The sequence below is a fragment of the Artemia sp. Qi Xiang Cuo genome, chromosome 2 (assembly GCF_049724085.1).
Source record: "Artemia sp. Qi Xiang Cuo chromosome 2, ASM4972408v1, whole genome shotgun sequence".
NCBI classification, from domain to species: domain Eukaryota; kingdom Metazoa; phylum Arthropoda; class Branchiopoda; order Anostraca; family Artemiidae; genus Artemia; species Artemia sp. Qi Xiang Cuo.
The window spans coordinates 31,069,038-31,092,536 of record NC_142795.1 but is presented as its reverse complement, the minus strand read 5'-3'; the positions used below and the strand labels follow the sequence as shown (position 1 = coordinate 31,092,536).

At 34.2% G+C, this 23,499-nt stretch overlaps 1 protein-coding gene across 2 annotated transcripts in view; it reads left to right on the top strand.

Moving 5' to 3' along the window:
* Positions 1 to 23,499, top strand: part of LOC148955136 (uncharacterized) — a 431,876-nt gene that overhangs the window by 362,978 nt on the left and 45,399 nt on the right. For both annotated transcript variants that reach the window (XM_089100529.1, XM_089100520.1), the window contains 2 exons: positions 10,679 to 10,863; positions 14,722 to 14,900. In XM_089100529.1, the coding sequence (XP_088956655.1) occupies positions 10,679 to 10,863; positions 14,722 to 14,900 (364 nt within the window). The remainder of the gene's footprint in view (positions 1 to 10,678; positions 10,864 to 14,721; positions 14,901 to 23,499) is intronic.

The window sequence follows — 23,499 nt, the reverse complement described above, 5'->3', positions numbered from 1 at the left end:
TTGACCTTCAATCAAAAGGCGTTTTCCTCTTAATTTGGCGTCTTGTTCACGCGAAAAAGCCTCATTGAGCATTGGTTTAAGCTCTTGGCGAGATTTACGTTCCAAATAGGTGTAATCCGGTGCTACTGAAATATCAAACTTTTTTAAAAGCTGGCCACTACGTAGGATTATGTCCCGAAGTTCCCGATTATTAAATTTCCCCAAAATAGGGCGCACCACGCCTGGTTTACTTTTTCCCAAGTGACACACATCCTTAAAATCACGCCTGGTCAAATTAAGCTGGGGTAAATAGCGGTTTATTGCCGCCATAACTTTTTCTACTAGACTACTTGGAGGTGGGTTTACTGACTCCAAATTATAAATGATCAGATTTTTCTGTTTAATTTCTCTTTCAAGTTTCTCCGACCTTTTCTTTTCTTCAAATAGTAGGTTCTGCAGCTGGATGATTTCGGATCTTACTGCATCATCCCGTTTGCCTGTCTCAGTTTTGAGGGCCGCTAATTCCGATTCGATCGCAGAAACGCCATTGGTAATATCTTGAATCTGATTTAATTTAGAATCCATTTACGACAATTTTTCAAGGATTGCTGCGATCCCGGTTGATTCAGCCATTTCCAAAATTATCATTCGACCTCTTCCAAAAATAATATGTTAAAAATTAAAATCAGGAAACGAAAACTTACTCGCAAGGGGGGCAATTTAATCCCCCCGCTTTCCAACAATGTCGCAATAATCACGTCCGCCAATGCTATAATTATCATCCAAAGAACGAAAAGTCACTTTATAATATAATAAAGTCTTTTGAAAAGTATTGCATGGTGTTGGGGTATTCAAAAGTCGTAAAGTATTGTTGGGAGTGGAAAAAGATGAGTACTTCAACTTATAAAATAAGTTTAGGAGGTATATTAAGAAAAGAACTTGTTCTGAAAAGATATAATAAAGCCCTTTGAAAAGTATTGCTTGGTGTTGGGGTATGTAAAAAGTCGTAAAGTATTGTTGGGAGTGAAAAAAGATGAGTACTTCAACTTATAAAATAAGTTTAGGAGGAATATTAAGAAGATAACTTGATCTGAAATGATATATTTGGGGGGGGGGGCAAATATTTGGGGTAGGGGGGCCCTTCTGTGTCTTAAGCGCGCCAAAAATAGTGTAAAAAAATGGGGGGGGGGGCAAAAAGTTTGTTTGAGGGGGGGGGTCTTCTGTGTCTCAAGCGCGCAAAAAAAGTATTAAAAAATGTGTGGGGGGCAAAAAGTTGGAGGGAGGGGGGCCCTTCTGTGTCTCAAGCGCGCAAAAAAAGTATTTAAAAATGGGGAGGGTAGGCAAAAAGACGGGGGGGGGGCAGGCCCGCTTGTATGGTGAACAATAAAAATCCTTACATCTATAAACATAAAACATCCATACAAAAAAAAACATCAAAGAAAACATGGAATGATAGCCCGCTTCTATGGTGAACAATAAAAATCCTTACAACCATTAACATAAAACATCCACACAAAAAAAAACATCAAATAAAACATGGAATGATATACCGCTTGTATGGTGAACAATGAAAATCCTTACATCCACAAACATAAAACATCCATACAAAAAAAAATCAAATAAAACATGAAATGATACACCGCTTGTATGATGAACAATAAAAATTCTTACATCCATAAACATAAAACATCCATACAAAAAAACATTAAATAAAACATGGAATGATAGCCCGCTTGTATGGTGAACAATAAAAATCCTTACATCCATAAACATAAAACATCCATACAAAAAAAAACATTAAATAAAACATGGAATGATACACCGCTTGTATGGTGAACAATAAAAATTATTACATTCAGAAACATAAAACATCCATACAAAAAAAACATCAAATAAAACATGGAATGATAGCCCGCTTGTATGGTGAACAATAAAAATCCTTACATCCATAAACATAAAACATCCATAAAAAAAACATCAAATAAAACATGGAATGATAACCCGCTTGTATGGTGAACAATAAAAACCCTTACATCCATAAACATAAGACATCCATACAAAAAAAAAATATGAAATAAAACATGGAATGATAGCCCGCTTGTATGGTGAACAAAAAAAAAATCCTTACATCCATAAAAATAAAACATCCATACAAAAAAAACATCAAATGAAACATGGAATGATAGCCCGCTTGCATGGTGAGCAATAGAAATCCTTACATCCATAAACATAAAACATCCATACAAAAAAACATCAAATAAAACATGGAATGATAGCCCGCTTGTATGGTGAACAATAAAAATCCTTACATCCATTAACACAAAACATCCATACAAAAAAATATCAAATAAAACATGGAATGGTAGCCGGCTTGTATGGTGAACAATTAAAATCCTTAAATCCATAAACATAAAACATCCATACAAAAAAAAAATCAAATGAAACATGGAATGATAACCGGCTTGTATGGTGAACAATAAAAATCCTCACATCCATAAACCTAAGACATTTATACAAAAAATACATTAGATAAAACAAGGAATGATAGCCCGCTTGTATGGCGAACAATAAAAATCATTACATCCATAAACATAAAACATCCATACAAAAAATCATTAAATAAAACATCAACCATAAAGTAACACACATATTAAACATATATTAAAACCATCCCTGTAATAACAATCAGACTTCCATACAATAAAACATCAAATATAACACCAATACAAAGAACAACAAAATTCATAAACTAATCCTCTCTCTAAGTAGGTCATCTCATCCCAAGTTTTTACCAAGGACATTAAATCTCGTCCAGGCTTTTACCAAGGACATTAAACCTCTTCAATGCCCATATATGGATGTATTCGCCACGCTGGCACTGTCATCCCTACTAGTAAGGAGTGACACGGCTCAATAGTAACCCAAACTTCAAGACACAGAATTTTCATATCAATAGATATATCAAAAGAATTAGCTTATTATGCTGATTTCAAATATACAAGATACATAAAAATTAATTTTACCCATCAATGGCTCTGAGTCTGAGAAAATTTGCCTGCTTTTCGAAAAAGGAGTTTAACACTCCCTAAAAGTCAAGGAATGTTAATGAAATCACACCTTCAAATTCAGCATATCAGACAAACCCGCTGTAGAGATTTCAGGCTCCCATCTGTAAAAACGTGGAATTTCCCTTTTTTGCCAAAAGAAAGATCATACGTGTTAACTTGTATATTTTTTTTAATGTTTCCCCCATGATTAATCATATAGAACCAATTTTCATAGAACATCGGGAGAGGACTCATTCAAACAGAAATTAAAAGATCTAGTGCCCTTTCTAAGGGACCAACAATATTGGAGGGTAGCTAGCCCCTCTCCCAGATTATAAATTTGAGATAGCCATTTTGTTCAGCACAGCTCAAAGGGCCAATAACATTGCTTTTCATGATGATATGACTCTCTATGGTTCCTGGGCAAAGGGCTGTAAGTGGTATCGAGTGTATCAGTACTGGGCGTATCCTGGTCATTGATATCGCGCGTATCGGTATTGGATATATCGGTGTCGGGTGTTTTTCTATCTTGTTTTTTTTTTCCTTCTATATGATTATGTGAAGAGCCTGTCTTTAATAAGGCTGATCATGGCAATTTTTAACCAATGCAGTTTTCCGACTACGCCAAGGAATCACGATTAACCTCCAAAATTTGTGCGATATTGAGGTGAGATTTTGCAAGGGAGGGGGTTTTCGACGGGAATAATTTTCCATGTGGAGAAAATTCGGTGGGTGAATTTTCCAGGCCAAATTTCACACCAGGAGAAGGGGGTTTCCTGGTGTTATCTGAAAGACCTTAACCACAGTATATATAATAGCAGTATGATCTTTCCCTATCTCACCCATTATAAAAACCCGGAACGAGGTGCGATTGCTCCAGAGAATATATAAACCGGTATAAACATAAGCGACATTCGATCTTTTCACGGGTAGACAAGTCAGATCTTGAACGCGAAACTTGGCTTCAACGCTGGAACACTAATTTTGAAGAAACTAATTTTAAATTAATTTATTCCAATACATACATGAAAATCGGTAATTAGTAGTGCATTGTTATTATTAGATGTTCTTAGGAATTAAAAATAGGTTTCGGAGTCTCAAGTTGGTTTCAAAGGCATTTTGAGAAAGTTTCTGCCAAAATACGTGTTCCAGGGTAATTGGACTGCTGATGGCAGATCAAATGAGAGGAGCTGTTTGTACGCGCCGATATATATATATATATATATATATATATATATATATATATATATATATATATATATATATATATATATATATATATATATATATATATATATATATATATATATATATATATATATATATATATATATATATATATATATATATATATGTATTCAATCTGAAAACGACCAGAAATTATTATTGAAGAATAAAAAAGGAAACGAAAATAATTGGTATGGCTGTAACACTGCATATAAATCGCTATGGCTATCTAAATACACAAAATGCAAAGATTTTCAAACAGAGGTGTTTATTGTTTAAAGTTCAGGAAAGGTCTACCCATTTCATACCAAAACATTGCTTGAAAACGAAACTAGTCTTATCAAGAAAATAAATATCGTAGAAAATAAATATCTCGACGTGAAAAAAATGATAAACCATCCAGAGCGGGGGGCGAGGGGTGCCCCCCTAAAGTAGTCTAAGGTTGTGTAATTTACTTAGTTAACGAATGTTTGCATTAATTAAACTGGCTCCTAACGTAAGTTTATCGGATCTACCTATTTTGGCCCCCACCCCCCCCAAAAAAAAAACCTGGGTCCGCCCCAGAAACCATCACACCAATTCCACCAGTTATTAGAAGAAAAAAAATTCCTTATTTTCACAAATTTCATCAACCCCCGCCCCCTTTTTTTTATAAAATCCTACACAGACCAATCAGTTGAGTCCACTGTATATAAATAATAGATTAAGTAATAATTTGTATATAAATTAAGTCATACCTGTGAGATGGGGACACTTGCAAACCACTTGGCCGGCTCACCAAGTTTTTTTCTGCTTTCGCAATTACGAATAATGCACTTTGTAACCATTTCTCATTGATTGACGCATACAAACTAACCCATAAGTGCAGGAATAAGTGGGAGAAGCTTTTTGTTCGCAACGAGAATGAAGAGCCAGAAATCATCTGCGGTAAACTTACTGCCTAATTATATAAACTGTGACCGTAACGAATAAAAAAATCAACTAGGATTAAGGAGCAACATTAAAACTTAAGACGAATCGAAATTAGTCCGTATATCAGAGGGAGGGGGCTGCCCTCCCCAGAAAATATAAAAATATCACGGCAGTATCGCTACAATGTGGTGTATCATGGATTTCCCGACATTATTTGAAAAACGATCAGAAATTAAATAAAAACAAAAAAATTTTTTTCAACTGGAAGTAAGGAGCAAAACATTAAAACTTAAAACGAACAGAAATTTTTCAGTTACATAAAAGGGACTGTCCATCCTCAATATCTTGCTCTTTAAACTGAAGTTTTTCTTACTTTCAAAAGCAGAGTTGTGTAAAAGAGTCAAACTTTAGTGTATAGAGCAAGGTATCAAGGAGGGGATAGCCCCTTTCATGTAACAAAATAATTTCTGTTAGTTTTAACCTTTAATGTTTTTCCGTACTTTTAATTGAAAAAAACTTGTTTTTTTTTATTTAATCGCAGTTAAATCAGCTGGATTTTCCCACGAAGAGTTAATCACATAATATCTCAGATAGATCCCGGTGCTGCTCCGGCGGATCGACGGAACGCCGCCGACAAGAGGCCCGATCGACCGCCACAGAAGTGTCGCTAAACCACCGGCGCGCAGCAGGCCCGCCACCGCCGTTGCGTCAACCGCAAAATCGGAGCTTTTCTTTCTTGTGTGGTTTAGTATTTCTATTTTCCTGATTAGAAATCAAGCAGGGCTTGCACTATCCCCGAATTTTCGGGTATTTCCCCCAAAATCTATGCGTCACCCCGAAAAAAGTTTGATTCCCCAAATCCCCAAAAATCACGCAATCACGGTGCCACCCCTAGCGATTTATCACCAGTAACTTTCCCTGCCAAATATTACTTTGCATACCATAATTCTTCACTACTCTCTTGTTCGTTAATTTTCGTCCCTTTTGTTACTTTGCATAAAAACCAGACAGATGCAATATGCAATTGCAAATAATAGAGTATACAGTGTTCTTCATATGTTGAAAAAACAGTATCGTCTTTATGAAATGAGTTTAAGTCATTTCGAATGCAGTTTCCCAATTGCTATTTCTTACATCATTCATAGTCAAGAATTTTATTTTGAAATTTAGTAGAATAATAGAACGCATTCACTACTATACAGCTTCAGCCTTCAGTTGGATTTTGAAATTGATAGCCGACAGATTGTTTCTACAGCTGAATCACAGAAGTTTTTTTTCTTCTGCTGTTTTTAGATAAGATTTCCTTAATGTTTAATACTCAATTTTTGAACGCCTGTAGATTAGAGAAAATAAAATCTTCTGTCTAGAAAGTTTTTACCTCCCCCCCCCAAAAAAAAAAACCCTTCTATTAAGACAAAATTTAGCCATAGACTAAGCTATGTACAAGGTTGGGGAATTAAAGATTGAAACGGAAGTTACCCCAAAATATGATTCATAAGAAAAATTGTAAATTATTGCCTATATGGGGGGGGGGGAATAGGGGGCTATCATTTTTAAGTGATAATACCTCATTTTTTTTGTTGAAAGCAGGAATGCCAAAAAGATAATTATTTTTTTCATTTAAAGTGGAGACGTAAGAAAATGATATCACATTTCCCTTGGAAACCATTTATATATTTTGATAGACCCAGGACCTCCCATTGGGACTTGTTCATTGTCTTGGGTATTTTGCAATTTCTCATAGGCTACTGGTCTAATTTGGCTTTTGTGTGTGTTCCTTTTTAATTAAACTCTTTGGATCTTATTGAATGCCACGGCAAATCTATGACTCAGTTTTCCAATAATTTGAGGTATATCTGAATGATTTCGACATTTTTGGTGTTGACTTTGTACCCCTTTACTCATACCCTCAATTTTTTTTTCAAGGAATACTAAGCTGTTTAATGTTATTTTGCGTGTTTGTTTGAACCATATAGTGACCTGGTTAATTATTAAGTAAATTATTTTTTAATGTAAAGCTGAGACGGCATCCTATCAAGGTGGTATCCAAAAGGGGGGGGGGGTAGGGATCTTTCATATTTAAATGATAATACCTCGATTTTTTTTAAAGCAGGGATGCCAAAAAGTTAATTTTTTTTTTTTATTTAAAGCTGGGACAGTATCCTATCAAGTTGGTATCCAGAGGGGGGGGGGCATAGGGAGTTATTATATTTAAGTGATAGTACCTTGATTTTTTTTTTTATTGAAAGCAGGGATGCCAAAAAGTTGAAAAGTTGACAAAAATTAGTAAGATTTTCGTGAGTTATACTTGATACAGCACTTGTATAGTTTTATCGTCCAAAGGAAAAGGGACGCATGCGCCAACCCGTTTTTTTTCTTATTGATGAAACGAGTTTACTTTGAAAACATTTATGCATAAGTAGCAGGCAGATTCACGCTAAAACGAATTGGTGTGACGAAAGTGATATCGACATCCCCACCTAACGTTGCGCTCGAGTGACAATGTTGCCCTTGGTCCGGTGTCCAAGTTACATTAAAAGGCCCGGTCACAATAAAAGCTTTCAATTTGGGAGGTTCAAGGAGGAGTCTTTGACAGTCTTATGACCTCAGGGTACTAGATGTTGCAACGTTCTTACGTATCTACAGTGGTTTAAAAAATTCGATCACCCCACAAATGATGACCAAAAATATGCCCAAATATAACAACTGTAGCATTTGGAATATTATAACACTTTTTTCAAAGCTTTGAAGAAAAGCAAAAAAGGCTACATATCCCTAACTACGCTTGAAAGCTATTTGAAAAAGAAACTCTTTGGAGATTTCATGGATATGACCAGCAGAAGCTTTGAGCCTGGGAGGGGATCAAATAGGAGTCTTTGAGTATTTTGACCAAAGGTGACTTATTGTTGCAACTTTCTTAAATTTGGTAATTTTTGTGAGCATTTGGAAATCAAAGCTTAAACTCAATAACTGATTCTAAGTCTCCTAACATTTGGCTTGGATTAAAAGTGATGAACTAGGAAGAAAATCTCAAAATCTTCCTGGAGCTACTTCAGTCTGCATATTATTCCAATTAATTACATTTAAAACGGATGAGCTTTTCTTTTTTTTACCTAAGAAAATATCTGGCACTTCATTTTTCTTCATACCGAATAAACTATTAAGTGTTTTTTGTTTCATTGTAATTGAAGTGTTTTCATGTGATGTGTTCTCCATGTATTTTTCAATTTGATAAATTTACTCCTTTTAGATACAGTTTATAATTTACCTGATATTAGGTATTTATGAGTTTATAAGTTGGAATAAATCCCAAAAGAAAAAATGAATAATATCCGAAAGAGCAGCCAAAGGCAATAAAAAAAAGCAGCAGTTCAGCCTTAGCCTACATGACATATATTCTATAAAGAAGCCAAAAAAAACTTAAAATGTATTTCTTTTTTTAAATTGTTATTAAAAACCAGTTTTTAATACAAGGAAGGCTTTTTATGAATCCAAAGAGCAAAAAAAAAACAATCAGTATCCAAGTCGGCCATTTTAACTGTTTTAAAGGTGACAAAACAGATATAGGCAAAGGGCATTATGAAAAAATTAAGCCTCTAAGTTCAAACTTATATTCAAAGTTTTTACCCAGATATCTGACGAATTTTGTGATACGGCATTTGAAGTTTTGTATGCAGTAATGCTCGATGAAAAAAATCTACTAATTTTGATAATTATTTATGTTAAGAATACATAGCTAATAGATAATTATGCAAGGGTTCTGAAACACCACAGCTATTTTGTTTCTACCAGATTTCTACTTCTCTTGATGAATAACGAAAAAGTCCAATTTCCAGCCAGCGACTTGTGAAGTTTTGAACTCATGAATAGGCTTGAATCTGTTGTAAATTTAAGCTGTGATTTGAGAAAGACTGATGAAAACATTAATATTTGCGGTCAACATTGATCGCACCGGCGGCGTGCCGCCGACATCTTACCGGCGACGCGCCACCGACATCTTACCGACGGCGCGGCGGCGGAGTGCTGTTTTTGGCCTCACCGCCGCCGGTCTTCCCTCATCGGCGCGGCGCCACGGTCTAATCTCAGAGCACAAAAGATAATCCAATTGGATTCAAAAACTTTTTCTTCATAGTTCAAAAATCAAACAGAGACTCAAAGCTGAGACTTTAGCAAAGACTTTAATGTGTCTCATGAAATCAATTAGAACTTGTCTCATTAAACTTAAAAATGGCTGGATCAGAGGATCTGCTGGAATTTGCTTCTGAGAATTTATAGGAATGGAGCCTAGGGAGCCCGAAAAGTAATAGACAATTTCACAGAAGCTGACATCCATGTCAAGATACACACTTCGATAGATTTGACACAGATGTTTGTGACACCAGCTGACAAAGAAGTGGACACAGTGTAGGAAAAGAATACTAAAAGTACCATAGACAGAGGATGGAGCCAACCCGTTTCAGGGATAATTTAACTGCACAAGTTCCCAGGTTAGTTCTACAAGTCAAATCAAAAAATTAATCAAAAAAACGAATCAAAAATTAAAAACAGTCATCTCGCTGTTGGACAACATAGTAAGGTTGCTGGTTGACGAGACTAGCAGAAATACTGCCCACAGTTTTTTGCCTCGCCAAAGCCAATGCATATGTAGCTCTGACTGTTTCTCGACTCGTTGTCAATCATTATGGTAAATGAAAAGGATTCAAAATGAGCTAGCCTTGTTCCAACATGATTTAGGAACTCACTAGGGATTCTTGGAGCAAATTGAAAACCTGAAGATACTATTAGAAGTCTCGTATGGATTGCAAGATGTCTTGCTACTTTTATGGAAAGTGTTCAAGCTGGCCAAGATAATTCATTAAAAGGGGAGAGGGCTTTTGCGAGATCAAATTTCTTGAGGTTCTTATCTTCTTAGATAAGAGAAGACAAGTTCTTGTCTTCTTAGAATTTTAAACTGATATTGTTGACGAATTAGAAATGGAACGTTTGGTGGACAAACAAGAAGCAAATAAAACACGACAAAGGTACGTGTTTAGTCAGTTCATGGTCTAAGAGCAATTTTAAATAATAACCTTTCTAAACCATTAAATTAGTCAATCTTGTCAAAAATATTTAAACAAAGTCACGACAGCATTACAAAGCCATCAAATATTTAGTTACGACGGAGAATTTTTCTAGCCCATGGAGGCTTTCAGTAAAATTTGGATACATTGCAAAAAATCTAACGAAAACTTCGCTACTACTACTGCTACTATAACTACTACTATTAACAACTCACAGCAGCACCAGGCCTTCCGAGGCCAACACAGATAAGTACGCTCCTTTTCCATTCAAATCTTTATGGAATTCGTCTACTTAATACTGAGACCTTCAAAAGTAAGTTTCTATCGTCTTCTTCCTGGTAGTATATCTTTTAATGCTTATCCATTTTATTTGTGAATAAAAGTGATTTATTTTGATTTATTAAAACTGATTATATTTAACAATTTTTTTTTATTTTTTTTGGTGAAAAATAGTTCAAGAAGAAAATGACCGCCTAGAAACATACAAAAAACTCATTGAACGTCTGCCAGAAGTAAACGCTGCAACCCTGAAATTCATTCTTAATCACCTGTACTTTGTTCACCGGCTCTCAGACAGAAACCTAATGTCGGCTATGAATTTAAGCCCAGTTTGGGGTCCGGCTATGATTGGTCCTGATGTAAGTACTACTAAGACTTATTACCTATGGTTAAAAACTATTTTATGAGACTTGTCATATCTGAAGGGGGATTAATATAAAAAAAACACAAATTTAGAGGGTTAAGATGAAGGAAAAGGTACTGCATAAAAGATAGAACAGATTGTAATCCTAGATGGTAAATTAATTACAAGTTAACATAGAAGATAACTTCGTAAACTACATTTGCCAGCCATCTCAAGAAACAAAAGAGAAGAAAAGGAAGAATGGGTTTTATAAGGCCTACGAAAATACTAGACGAAGCAAAACAGCTTCATAACCCCACAGAAGAGAATTCTGTTTTTTGTGACAAGTTAATATACGTTGAGCAAACTTTTTGATCTACCTGAGTATTCAAGTCTTGCAGTGGGGGGGGGGGGCTGTGGAAAAGGTGATTTTTTACTTTAAGGTAAAGAAATAGTGCAACAAAATCAACTGCAAATACCCTTATGGTGAAAATTTAATTGTAAACTGGTGAGTGTTGGTTTTCTACTTTTCTCGATATCTCTTTGGTGCTAGACGTATTTGCCTCCAAAAATTCTACCTGCTGAAATTCCCTACCAAAATCTTTCCCTGAAAAACTTCCCAGCGGAAAATCTCCCCACAAAAATTCCTCCTTCCTGAGAAAAATCACCCCGTGCAAATTCCCCCCGCACACAAAATTTAGCAGCCAAACAGAAAGTATGACGAATAAACCAATGATAGGAAAAATAAATCTTGAAATGAATGTTTCAATATTCTACCTATGTTCCAAAATCTGGGCAGAATGTATGATGGAGAACATCTTATAGTATCTGTTTATAGATTTTTATTTACTGTAATACCTTTTCTGTGTGTGTATGTTTTGTAGATTGTCTTATCATAGCATGGTAAGATAAAGATTAAAGAAAATACTCTGAAAATATCAAACTTGTGGCAACTATAGAAGAGTTAGCCTATGATGAAAGTGCACAGAGATAACAGGATGGGACTAAGAAGCAAAAGTAATTACTTCCCGGTGACTTGTTATCGTGCCAACCAATGGCGCCAATAGCAATTTTTTTTTGGGGGGGGGGGGCGTGGTTCAGTGTACTATACCAACTGGCAGGTCATTTTTATAGACTGATTCGGGCGATTTTGTTGTAAAATGGTATTGATGCAATATTCTGGTAATAGGGCATTAAGTTGATACTTTCAGGGAAAGTTAAGGTGGATGTGAAACTAAATCAAAAGACACAACGTCTATCAAGATTGTCAAAGGGGCGAATGTGTAATATGCCAGTAGCAACTATGTGTCGGAGCTTTCAGGACATGTTGATGAGGATGTTGAACTGAAACTAAAGGAACTATCTGTAATACCGAAAAAAACAGCTATGGGTATCAGTTTGAAAATAAATCAAAATACAATATGTGCATCCAGGTTGTGAAAAGGGTGCATCTGTATATCTCATAAACGGTTAAAGGCATAGGTAGAAACCCTCAGGGAATGTCGAGGGGATTTCTGAACTAAATCAGAGGTCCCTATGTACATCCAGGTTGTCACAAGCGTAGCTGCAATGCCTCAAGAACGACTAAGTGTAAGAATTTAAAACTTTCTGTGAATGTTTTTTGGGGGGGGGGTCTAATTAAATTGAATGATACCATATGTATCCAAATCGTCAAAAGGCCGTATTTGAAGTTTATCAGGAACGGCTAAAGGAATTCAGCCGTGGAATCCTCCACCGAAGACGGAGGAGAATTTACTAGAACTTTTCCAGAGGAATCGTCTCCGGATTATTTGGGAACCAGTCTAACTGACCTATTTCAAACAGTAAGCTGTACGAAAAATATAGTCACACATTCTGAGGATGGATGATGACAAAATGCACAAGATCATCCTTTTCGGCCAAATGAAAAAAGGTCGTCTTCAATTTGGGTGGGGGGGGGCTACAAAGAAAGATTTAAGGGTAATGCGTACCTCTTGGGAGGGTATAAGCAGTAGTAGTAATAGTAGTAGTAGTAGTAGTAGTAGTAGTAGTAGTAGTAGTAGTAGTAGTAGTAGTAGTATTAGTAGTAGTAGCAGTAGTAGTATAATAGTAGTAGTAGTAGTAGTAGTAGTAGTAGTAGTAGTAGTAGTAGTATCAGTAGTAGTTGTGGTAGTAGTAGTATTAGTAGTAGTAGTCGTAATAGCAGCAGTAGTAGCAGCATTAGTAGTAATAGTAGTAGTAAAAGTAGTAGTAATAGTAGTATTAGTAATAGTAGTAGATGTAGTATTAGTAGCAGTAGTAGTAATAGCAGTAGTAGTAGTAGTGGTAGTAGTAGTTATAGTAGTAGTAATAGTAGTCTTAGTAATAGTAGTAGAAGTAAATGATCGTAGCTAAGACTTTCAGGGGATGTTGATCTAAATTAAAAGACCCTGTGTGCATCCATGTTGTCAAAAGGGCGTGTCTGTATTTTTTCTGGAACGGCTTAGGGTATTAAGTTAAAACTTTCAGTGCATGTTGAGATAAATCCTAACACACTGTGGAATTCCAGGACTTTAAAAGAGTATATTTTTAACATCTCAGGAATAGAAGTGGAGGATCCAGGATTTTTAGGGGGGGGACAAAATAGGTTGATCCGATAAACTTGCGTTAGGAGCAGGCTTAATTAACGCAAACTTGCGTTAATTAAGTAAATTACACTACTTTAGACTACGCTAGGGGGCGCGCACCCCCTCGCACCCTGGATCCGCCACTGAGGGATAGCTAAGGATACTAAATTAAAACTCTCAAGGAATATTTAGGGCGATATGCAACTAAATCACGAGACAATATGTGAAGTCTTATTGTCTAAAGGGCGTATCTGCAATATCTCAGACCCAGTTGAAACTCTGAGGGGATATGGAACGGGAAGACTGATTAGATTTTAAATTTTGATTAGGGGAGACCAAAGGGCGTATATCAAGCACCAAAATATTAGAATAAAAATATGGTTGTATTGATTATTGGTGTAAAATTTCCTTTTAAATAAATAAGCTCAAAATGCATTTATTTAAACAACAAAGAGTTGAAACAAAATATTTCACAGCAAGATTCTAATAACGAGTGGTCCATTAATATTAGTCTATATTCAATGTTGTAACATGATGGGGTTCAGAATGGTTTCAGCTCTACAGAGGGTAAACTATTACGCAAATTTGTAATATATCTATTTAAATAATATGGCCCGTGCCCATTCATTCGAACTTCTATTGTAAAACTATTATAAAATTTTACTGTAAAACTTTGCCAAAACCTTGATTCTTATAGAGAAAACGAAAAATAAAACCTTAAAAATATTCTTTTTATTAGCGAATAAAAAAATTGGTATACATTAAAAACGGACAGAAATTAATCAAATCATAGTTTTTTGAAGAAAACGCAGAACTTCATGACGAGGCTCAATATTTAGCTTTATTTTTTATTTTAGTTTTAGTAAAAGGCAAATATCGTTTTGGTCTTTAGAAGGTATAGGGGGCATTAGCTCCCTATGTCTCTTATTTCTTTATATACATAAATCATTCATCATATGGGGGAGGCTGCCCCCTCTTCAGCCCCTCGATCTTTATGCTGAAGTTTAACTTTTTTTGTAAAATTCTGTAAGAACGACTACTTAAACACAAAGGCGTTTGAATTGGAATCAGAAGATTCTTTAAGGCGCTAAAAAAAACTGTAGCGTAACGAGCGAGGGGTTGGGTGCATCCTTCCTCATATACAGAACAATTTCTGCTTATTTTAAGTTTTAGTGTTGCTTCTTACTTTCAGTTGAACAAACCTGTTTTATTTATCTTTAATCGGAATAAGTACGTTTTCTTATATTCTTTAATTTATATTTCCTTCCTACTTTCTTCACAATTTTCAGGCGAGCACTGAATTACGACGACTCAGTGGTACCTACTGTGATGCAAAACTGGTTTATGACCTTATTGTCCACTACCCAGAACTATATGGGCTGACACCGGAACAACTGGAAAAAGAAACAATATTTCAAATTGTTTCTGAGGTGGCGAAGGATATTGCTACTGGGAAAATCCCTGAACGGTATGTAAAAATATGTTATAAATTTAACTACTTAGTTCAAATACTTCTTTGATTAAAAATTAATCCCTAAAATTATTGGTAATAAAAGGCCCATACTGTGGTGCAAAAGCAGAAGAAACATCTCATAAAGCTCCATAATAAGCTTTTAGTAAAAATTTCTACTATCACACCATACTGGTGCATAATCAAATATTTCTTATTTTGTGTCAGGAATTGTATAGCATCTTTAGTGGAAATACAAGCAAGCGAACTAAACAAGTAAAAAATTACCTACAACTAGCATATTTTGTATGCAAGATTTAAAAAAAAAACTTCTTTTTCTTCTAAAACTCTACCGTTAGTAAGTATACCCAATAATAGATGATGCGACATAGAAAATATTTTTAGTATGTATTAATAAGGGATACATACCACAATAATGTAATTTCTTTTAACTAAAAGTTTTGTGTATAGACATAAGGCTCTACCGCTTCGCAAGAAATTATAACCAATTGATAGATACAAAAAAGCATCTACAAATACGTCTTATGCCCTTGGTAGTTCGAATCGTTTTTCAGAAACGTCTTATTTCGCCAGTTAAAGTTCGACCAGTTACAAATAGTCAACATATTTTATATTCTAGGATAAGGCCCATTTGCTTATCAATGGTAACAACAGTAGAGTAGTACCTTATACTTTGCGCCCTTTATGTTCCATCCTGTTTTATTTGCTGCCTTTACGTTCCTTCCGGTTTTTCTGGTAGGTAATTCTAATCTAGAGGTCAATACACTCTTTCAAAGAGGAACGAGTACGCAATACCGGTCCTAGTGTGATTGATTTTTTGGACAATTGCATTTAGTCAAGACTAGTTTGTTAGGAATGTGTCGTTGCTAAAGCTAACTCTCATTGGAAAAAAGGGGTATAAAGCTTTTTGTTTTTGATAAGAATTGCACAATGAATGTATCGTTTGACGTGGGCATTTTTTATGAGCCAATCAGAGGTTGTTCAATATACGATAACTTGATTTGTGGTTGGGATTTGAATAAAAGAAATGGTTATGTTATTTGCTTGCGTGTATAGGAATTCCCTTGTTATTTGCTTGCAGGTATAGATATTCCCTTGTTATTTGCTTGCATCAATAGGAATTCGCATGTTATTTGCTTGGGTGTATAGGAATTCCCATGTGATTTGCTTGCATGTATAGGAATTCCCATGTTATTTGCTTGCGTGTATAGGAATTCCCATGTTATTTGCTTGCATGTATAGGAATTCCCTTGTTATTTGCTTGCGTGTATAGGAATTCCCATGTTATTTGCTTGCATGTATAGGAATTCCTATGTTATTTGCTTGCGTGTATAGGAATTCCCATGTTATTTGCTTGCGTGTATAGTAATTCGCTTGTTATTTGCTTGGTTGTATAGGAATTCCCATGTTATTTGCTTGATTGTATAGGAATTCCCATGTTATTTGCTTGCATGTATAGGAATTCCCAAGTTATTTGCTTGCCTGTATAGGAATTCCCATGTTATTTGCTTGCATGTATAGGAATTCCCATGATATTTGCTTGCATGTATAGGACTTCCCATGTTATTTGCTTGCATGTATAGGAATTCCCATGTTATTTACATGCATTTATATGTATTCCCACGTTATTTTGCTTGCTTGTATAGGAATTCCCCGGTTATTTGCTTGCGTTCATAGGAATTCCCATGTTATTTGATTGAATGTATAGGAAATCCCAAGTTATTTGCTTGCATTTATATGTATTACAAATGTTTTTTGCTTGCGTGTATAGGAATTCCAATGTTATTTGCTTGCGTATAGAGGAATTCCCATGTTATTTGCTTGCATGTATAGGAATTCCCATGTTATTTGCTTGCGTGTATAGGAATTCCCATGCTATTTTAATGGCTTATGTCCCCCCCATGCTATTATAAGAGTTTATGTCCCCTTCCTATGCTATTCCAGGAGCTTATGTTCCTTCCTATGCTATTATAAGGGCTTTTCCGTGTGGTTTTTCTTTACTTGGTACCCATTAAAAACAAAATTTTTGTGTTAAATAAGTAGTTCTTATATCTTTTAAAAGAGCTTTACGGGGTTTGAGACACTCTGTTGCCTGATTCCGTTTGATTTTTCTTTACTTAGTGCTCATTAAAAACGAAATTTTTGTGTTAAATAAGTAGTTCTTGTATCTTTTAAAAGAGCTTTACGGGGTTTGAGAGACTCGGTTGTCTGATTCCGTGTGATTTTTCTTTACTTGGTACCCATTAAAAAAGTTGCTAGCGAAAACCCCGTGTGGATGAGTTGAAATAAAAATTTTAAACAAGAAATGGCTGAAAAGTGGTTTGGGGGAGATGGGTTGATTGGCAGAAGGATGTATTAGCGAAGTTAAAGTGGAGGGCTAGTTGCTAGGGAAAAATCTAAGCTAATAGGGGTTTTTGACCGTAAACTCTAGTTTTTTTGTAAGAAAATTATGGAAAATACAATTCGTTGGTTCATAGGTGAAACTTAAGTCCAGGTATGGATCGAAAAATAAACTATTTCTGTAGAATCTGAGCTAATAAGGGTTTTTGACCATAAACTCTAGTTTCCGGTAAGAAAATTATGAAAAATACAATTCTCTCGTTTAAATTTGAAACTTAGGTCCATTCTCTGGTTCAAATGTGGAAAAAACCGTGTGAATGAGTTAAAATAGAAATTTTTTTAACAAGAAATGACTGAAAAGTGTTTTGGAGGAGATGGGTTGATTGGCAGAAGGATGTATTAGCGTAGTTATAGTCGAGGCCGAGTTGCTAGCTAAAAACCCGTGTTGATTAATTGAAATAAAAAATTTTAACAAGAAATGTCTGAAAAGTGTTTTGGGGGAGATGGGTTGATTGGCAGAAGGATGTATTAGCGAAGTTATAGTGGAGGGCAAGTTGCTAGTGAAAAATCTAAGCTAATAAGGGTTTTTGACCGTAAACTCTAGTTTTTTGTAAGAAAATTATGGAAAATACAATTTGTTGGTTCATAGGTGCAACTTAAGTCCAGGTATGGATTGAAAAATAAACTATTTCTGTAGAATCTGAGCTAATAAGGGTTTTTGACCATAAACTCTAGTTTCCTGTAAGAAAATTATGGAAAATAAAATTATCTCGTTCAAATGTGAAACTTAGGTCAATTCTCTGGTTAAAATGTGAAACTTAAGTCCAGTTTCGGATACTCATAATGATGATGAATTATGGGTCTAATTAAATATTTTTTTTTCATAAAAGTAAACTATTTTTTCTAAAACTTTGAAATTATTCAACTTTTTTTTTTGTACGTATATTAAAATTACAAAAATATGCTTGCGACTTTAACAATTGTACTCTATGATTGGTCAGAGACACAATATGGCTTTCCCACTGGTATTCTATGTCCGGATATCGACACTACCTAGTCTAATGCATGTATTAAATCAGTATGTTTTACGCAGTAGTACGATAAACACATAAGTCATATCTTTTAAAAAAGTGAAGATGGAGCATTTTAATAAAGTGTGTTCACATGTCAATGTTATTGTAGCATTGAATGCTGACAAGGAGTAGTATTTAAACTATGAAACAAGTAAAAATGGTAGCACTATTGGAAATGTATGTGTGCATTATCATGACAGTAAGGAATTTAATTTCTTTGGAGTACCAAAAAAATTCAACTCTTTTTATGGTGGATATGCAAGAGTGAGATATCCAGAGATGATAGCAGTCAAAGAAAATGCCAACATAAAAATAATAGTTGATGAAGAGGGACATCTTCTTGCCAGTGCTTGTGGTAACATTCTACCTATTGTTACACCCCATCGTCAACTTTCGGGTATTAGCATTCAACGGAAGATCAAAATAAGACATGCATACTCTTCTAATAATATCATAAACCATATCTTGTCGACGTGCCGAAACTGTTACATTTGTAAAAATAATGTTGTAATAGACGGTGAAATTGCTGGAAAAATAAAAAGGGCATTGGCAGAAAATATCACTAAGGAATATAAAGATGCATCGATGAAAAACAAAGTGCCAGCAAACTTCACTACCGTTACAATTAATGAACCAAATAATAGCAAAGATAAAGTGCATATTGAATATGTGGATGACCCCCCATTAGAAATGTGTTCACATGCTAGTGTTATTGTAGCATTGAATGGTGATAAGGAGAAGTATTTGAACTATGAAACAAGTACAAGTGGTAGCACTATCGGAAACGTATGCGTGCGTTGTCATGACACTTTAGAATTAAATTTTTTTGGAATACCAAAATAATTCAATTATACAAATGGTGGATATGGGAAAGTATCATTTCCAGAGATTTTAGTACTCAAAGGGAATGCCAACATAAAAATAATAGTTGATGAAGAGGGGTATCTTCATGCTAGTGCTATAGGTAACATACTACCTATTGATAGAACCTTTCGTCGGCTTTTAGGTATTAGCATTCAAATGAAAGCAAAGAGGAAAAGAAAGGCCTACTCTGCTACTAATATCATAAACTATATCTTGTCTACGTGCCTAAACTGTTACCTGTGTAAAAATAATGTGATAATAGACAGTGAAATTGCCAGAAAAAGAAAAAGGGTATTGTCAGAAAATATCACTGTGGAATATAAAGATGAAACGATGAAAAACAAAGCACCAGCAAACGTTACTGGCATTGATCAAACAGTCAATGAATCAAATAATACCAAAGACGGAAAGCATATTGAGCCTGTTCATGAGAAACCAGTAAAAATTGTGTATGATTCAAAATGGAATAATGATTATTCTACTGATTACGAACTAAGAGAAGACAATAACTACAATATCAAGAGAGAACATGGTGAACCATTTTATGGAACAGATTCAAAATGTCCAAAGTTAATCATTGATATTACTAATGTATCATAATATATTTTTGTATTAATATTATACATAACACTATTTCATTAAAAACATTACATTTTTATGTGTTCATTATTTTTTAGAGTAAGCTAGCACATCAAGCGTTTAGAATGTCTATTAAAAACATCGACTATGTAAAAAAAGGAATTTGCTTACATCAATTGTAAAACACATGTGATAAAATTGTCAAAATATAGGTATAAGAATGAAAAATTGTATGTAAGTAAGTAATCAAGTAAGTAAGGAAGTAAGTAAGTAAGTAAGTAAGTAACAAACTCTTTCTTGAATTCACCTCATGGATACACAATGCAGAAATTTCATTTAAGAAATTATGAAAAAATTGTAAGCAAGTAACAAAAAAAAATTGTAAGCAAGTAACAAACCCTTTCCTGAAGTCACCTCTCGGATACACAATGCAGAAACTTCATTTAAGAAATTATCAAAAAATTGTAAGTAAGTAGCAAATTCTTTCTTGAATTTGCCTCTTGGATAAACAAAAAAAGTCATTTCATTCAAGAAATTATGAAAAAATTCTAAATAAGTAACAAATCCTTTCTTGAAATTACCTCATGGATACACAACTAAGAAATTTCATTTAAGAAATTATCGAAAATTGTAAGTAAGTAGCAAATTCTCTCTTGAATTCACCTCCTGGATAAATAAAAAAGACATTTCATTCAAGAAATTATGACAAAATTCGAAGTAAGTAACAAACTGTTTCTTGAATCCTCCTCCTGAATGCACAATACAGATGTTTCATTTAAGAAATTACGAAAAAATTGTAGGCAAGTAACAAACTCTTTCTTGAATACACCTCGTGAATACACAATGCAGAAATTTCATTTAAGAAATTATCAAAAATTGTAAGTAAGTAGCAAATTCTTTCTCGAATTCACCTCCTGGATCAATAAAAAACACATTTCATTCAAGAAATTATGACAAAATTATAAGTAAGTAACAAACTCTTTCTTGAAGTTACCTCATGGATACATAATGCAGGAATTTCATTTAAGAAATTATGAAAAAATTGTAAGCAAGTAACAAACTCTTTCCTGAAGTCACCTCGTGGATACACAATGCAGAAATTTCATTAAGGAAATTATGAAAAAATTGTAAGTAAGTAGCAAATTCTTTCTTGAATTCACCTAAATTATGACAAAATTCTAAATAAGTAACAAATCCTTTCTTGAAGTTACCTCATGTATACACAACTCTTTATTGTTTTCACGAATTAGATACACTATGTAGAAATTGAATTCAATGACTTATAAAAAAAGAAAAGTAAGTAACAAACTATTTATGGATTTTCACCTCTTGGATACATAAAAAGACCTTTCATTCAAGAAATTATTACAAAATTCTAAGTAAGTAAAAAACTTCTTCTTGAATTCGCTATTTACTTGTAACCTACAGACATTTCATACTATGGGACCTCTACACGTGATTAATCACGTTTTGAAACTATTAGCTATTTGCTTGCCTTTCCTTGGCACCTTTCCAAACGAGCGGGGATTCCCCCACTGGTTCCTACACATTGCAAAAAAGTGACGTCTCTGTGTGACGTCTTAGAGTGACGTCTTAGAGTGGCGCGCCACTCTAAGTGAACCTAGATCAACCCAACTTTTTGGATATCTATATCACTATGACTCTGTTTGTGTGTAGTGTCTGTGCGTGTCTCGTCTCTATGTGTGTATGTCATCTCTGTGGGTGTGTTGTCTAAAAAACCAGTCTGGTTGAAAACGTGGAGTTTTCGTACTGCTCACTTTTTGCAATGTGTGGGAAGCAGTGGGGAATCCCCGCTCATTTGGAAAGGTGCCAAGGAAATGCTTGCAAATAGCATGTAGTTTCAAAACGTGTTTAATCACGTTTCTTGAATGAAGTATCTGTACTGTATATTCAAGAGGTGAAATCAATAAAGAGATTGTTACTTACTTACTTACAACAAATATTTTCATAATTTCTTGAATGAAATTTCCGTACTGTGTATCCAAGAGTTGACTTCAAGAAAGAAATGGTTACTTACTGAGAATTTTTTAATAATTTCTTCAAATTAATTTCTACATCGTCTATCTAACTCGTGAAAACAATAAAGAGTTTGTTACTTACTTAGAATTTTGTAATAATTTCTTGAACGAAATGTCTTTTTGTTTGTCCAACAGGTGAATTCAATAAAGAATTTGCTACTTAGACTGAGATTTATTTCATAATTTCTTGAATTTAATTTCTACATCGTATATCTAACTCGTGAAAACAATAAAGAGTTTGTTACTTACTTAGAATTTTGTCATAATTTCTTGAATGGAATGTCTTTTTGTTTATTCAACAAGTGAATTCAAGAAGGAATTTGCTCTCTAAGTGAACCTAGATCAAGCCAACTTTTTGCATATCTCTCTCACTATGACTCTGTTTGTGTGTCGTGTCTGTGCGTGTCTCGTCTCTATGTGTGTGTCATCACAGAGACGACACAGAGACGTCACTTTTTTGCAATGTGTAGGAACCAGTGGGGGAATCCCCGCTTGTTTGGAAAGGTGCCAAGGAAAGGCAAGCAAATAGCATGTAGTTTCAAAACGTGTTTAATCACGTGTAGAGGTCCCATAGTATGAAATTTCTGTATTGTGCATGTAAACGGCGAATTAAAGAATGAGTTTTTTTTTACTTACTTAGACTTTTGTCATAATTTCTTGAATGAAATGTCTTTTTCTGTATCCAAGAGGTGAAAATCAATAAAGAGTTTGTTACTTACTTTTCTTTTTTTATAATTTCTTGAATTAAATTTCTACATCGTGTATCTAAGTCGTGAAAACAATAAAGCGTTGTGTATCCATGAGGTAACTTCAAGAAAGGTTTTGTTACTTATTTAGAATTTTGTCATAATTTAGGTGAATTCAAGAAAGAATTTGCTACTTACTTAAAATTTTTTCATAATTTCCTTAATGAAATTTCTGCATTGTGTATCCACGAGGTGACTTCAGGAAAGAGTTTGTAACTTGCTTACAATTTTTTCATAATTTCTTAAATGAAATTTCTGCATTATGTATCCATGAGGTAACTTCAAGAAAGAGTTTGTTACTTACTTAGAATTTTGTCATAATTTCTTGAATGAAATGTGTTTTTTATTGATCCAGGAGGTGAATTCGAGAAAGAATTTGCTACTTACTTACAATTTTTGATAATCTCTTAAATGAAATTTCTGCATTGTGTATTCACGAGGTGTATTCAAGAAAGAGTTTGTTACTTGCTTACAATTTTTTCGTAATTTCTTAAATGAAATATCTGTATTGTGCATTCAGGAGGAGGATTCAAGAAACAGTTTGTTACTTACTTAGAATTTTGTCATAATTTCTTGAATGAAATGTCTTTTTCTTTATCCAGGAGGTGAATTCAAGAAAGAATTTGCTACTTACTTACAATTTTTGATAATTTCTCAAATGAAATTTCTGCGTTGTGTATCCATGAGGTAACCTCAAGAAAAGATTTGTTACTTATTTATAATTTTTTTACAATTTCTTTAATGAAATTACATTTTTTGTTTATCAAATAGGCAAATTCAAGAACGACTTTGCTACTTACTTTCAATTTTTTTATAATATCTTAAAGGAAGTTTTGGCATTTTGTATACGAGAGATAACTTCAGAACATGGTTTGTTACTTGCTTACAATTTTTTGTTACTTGCTTACAATTTTTTCATAGTTTCTTAAATAAAATTTCTGCATTGTGTATCCAT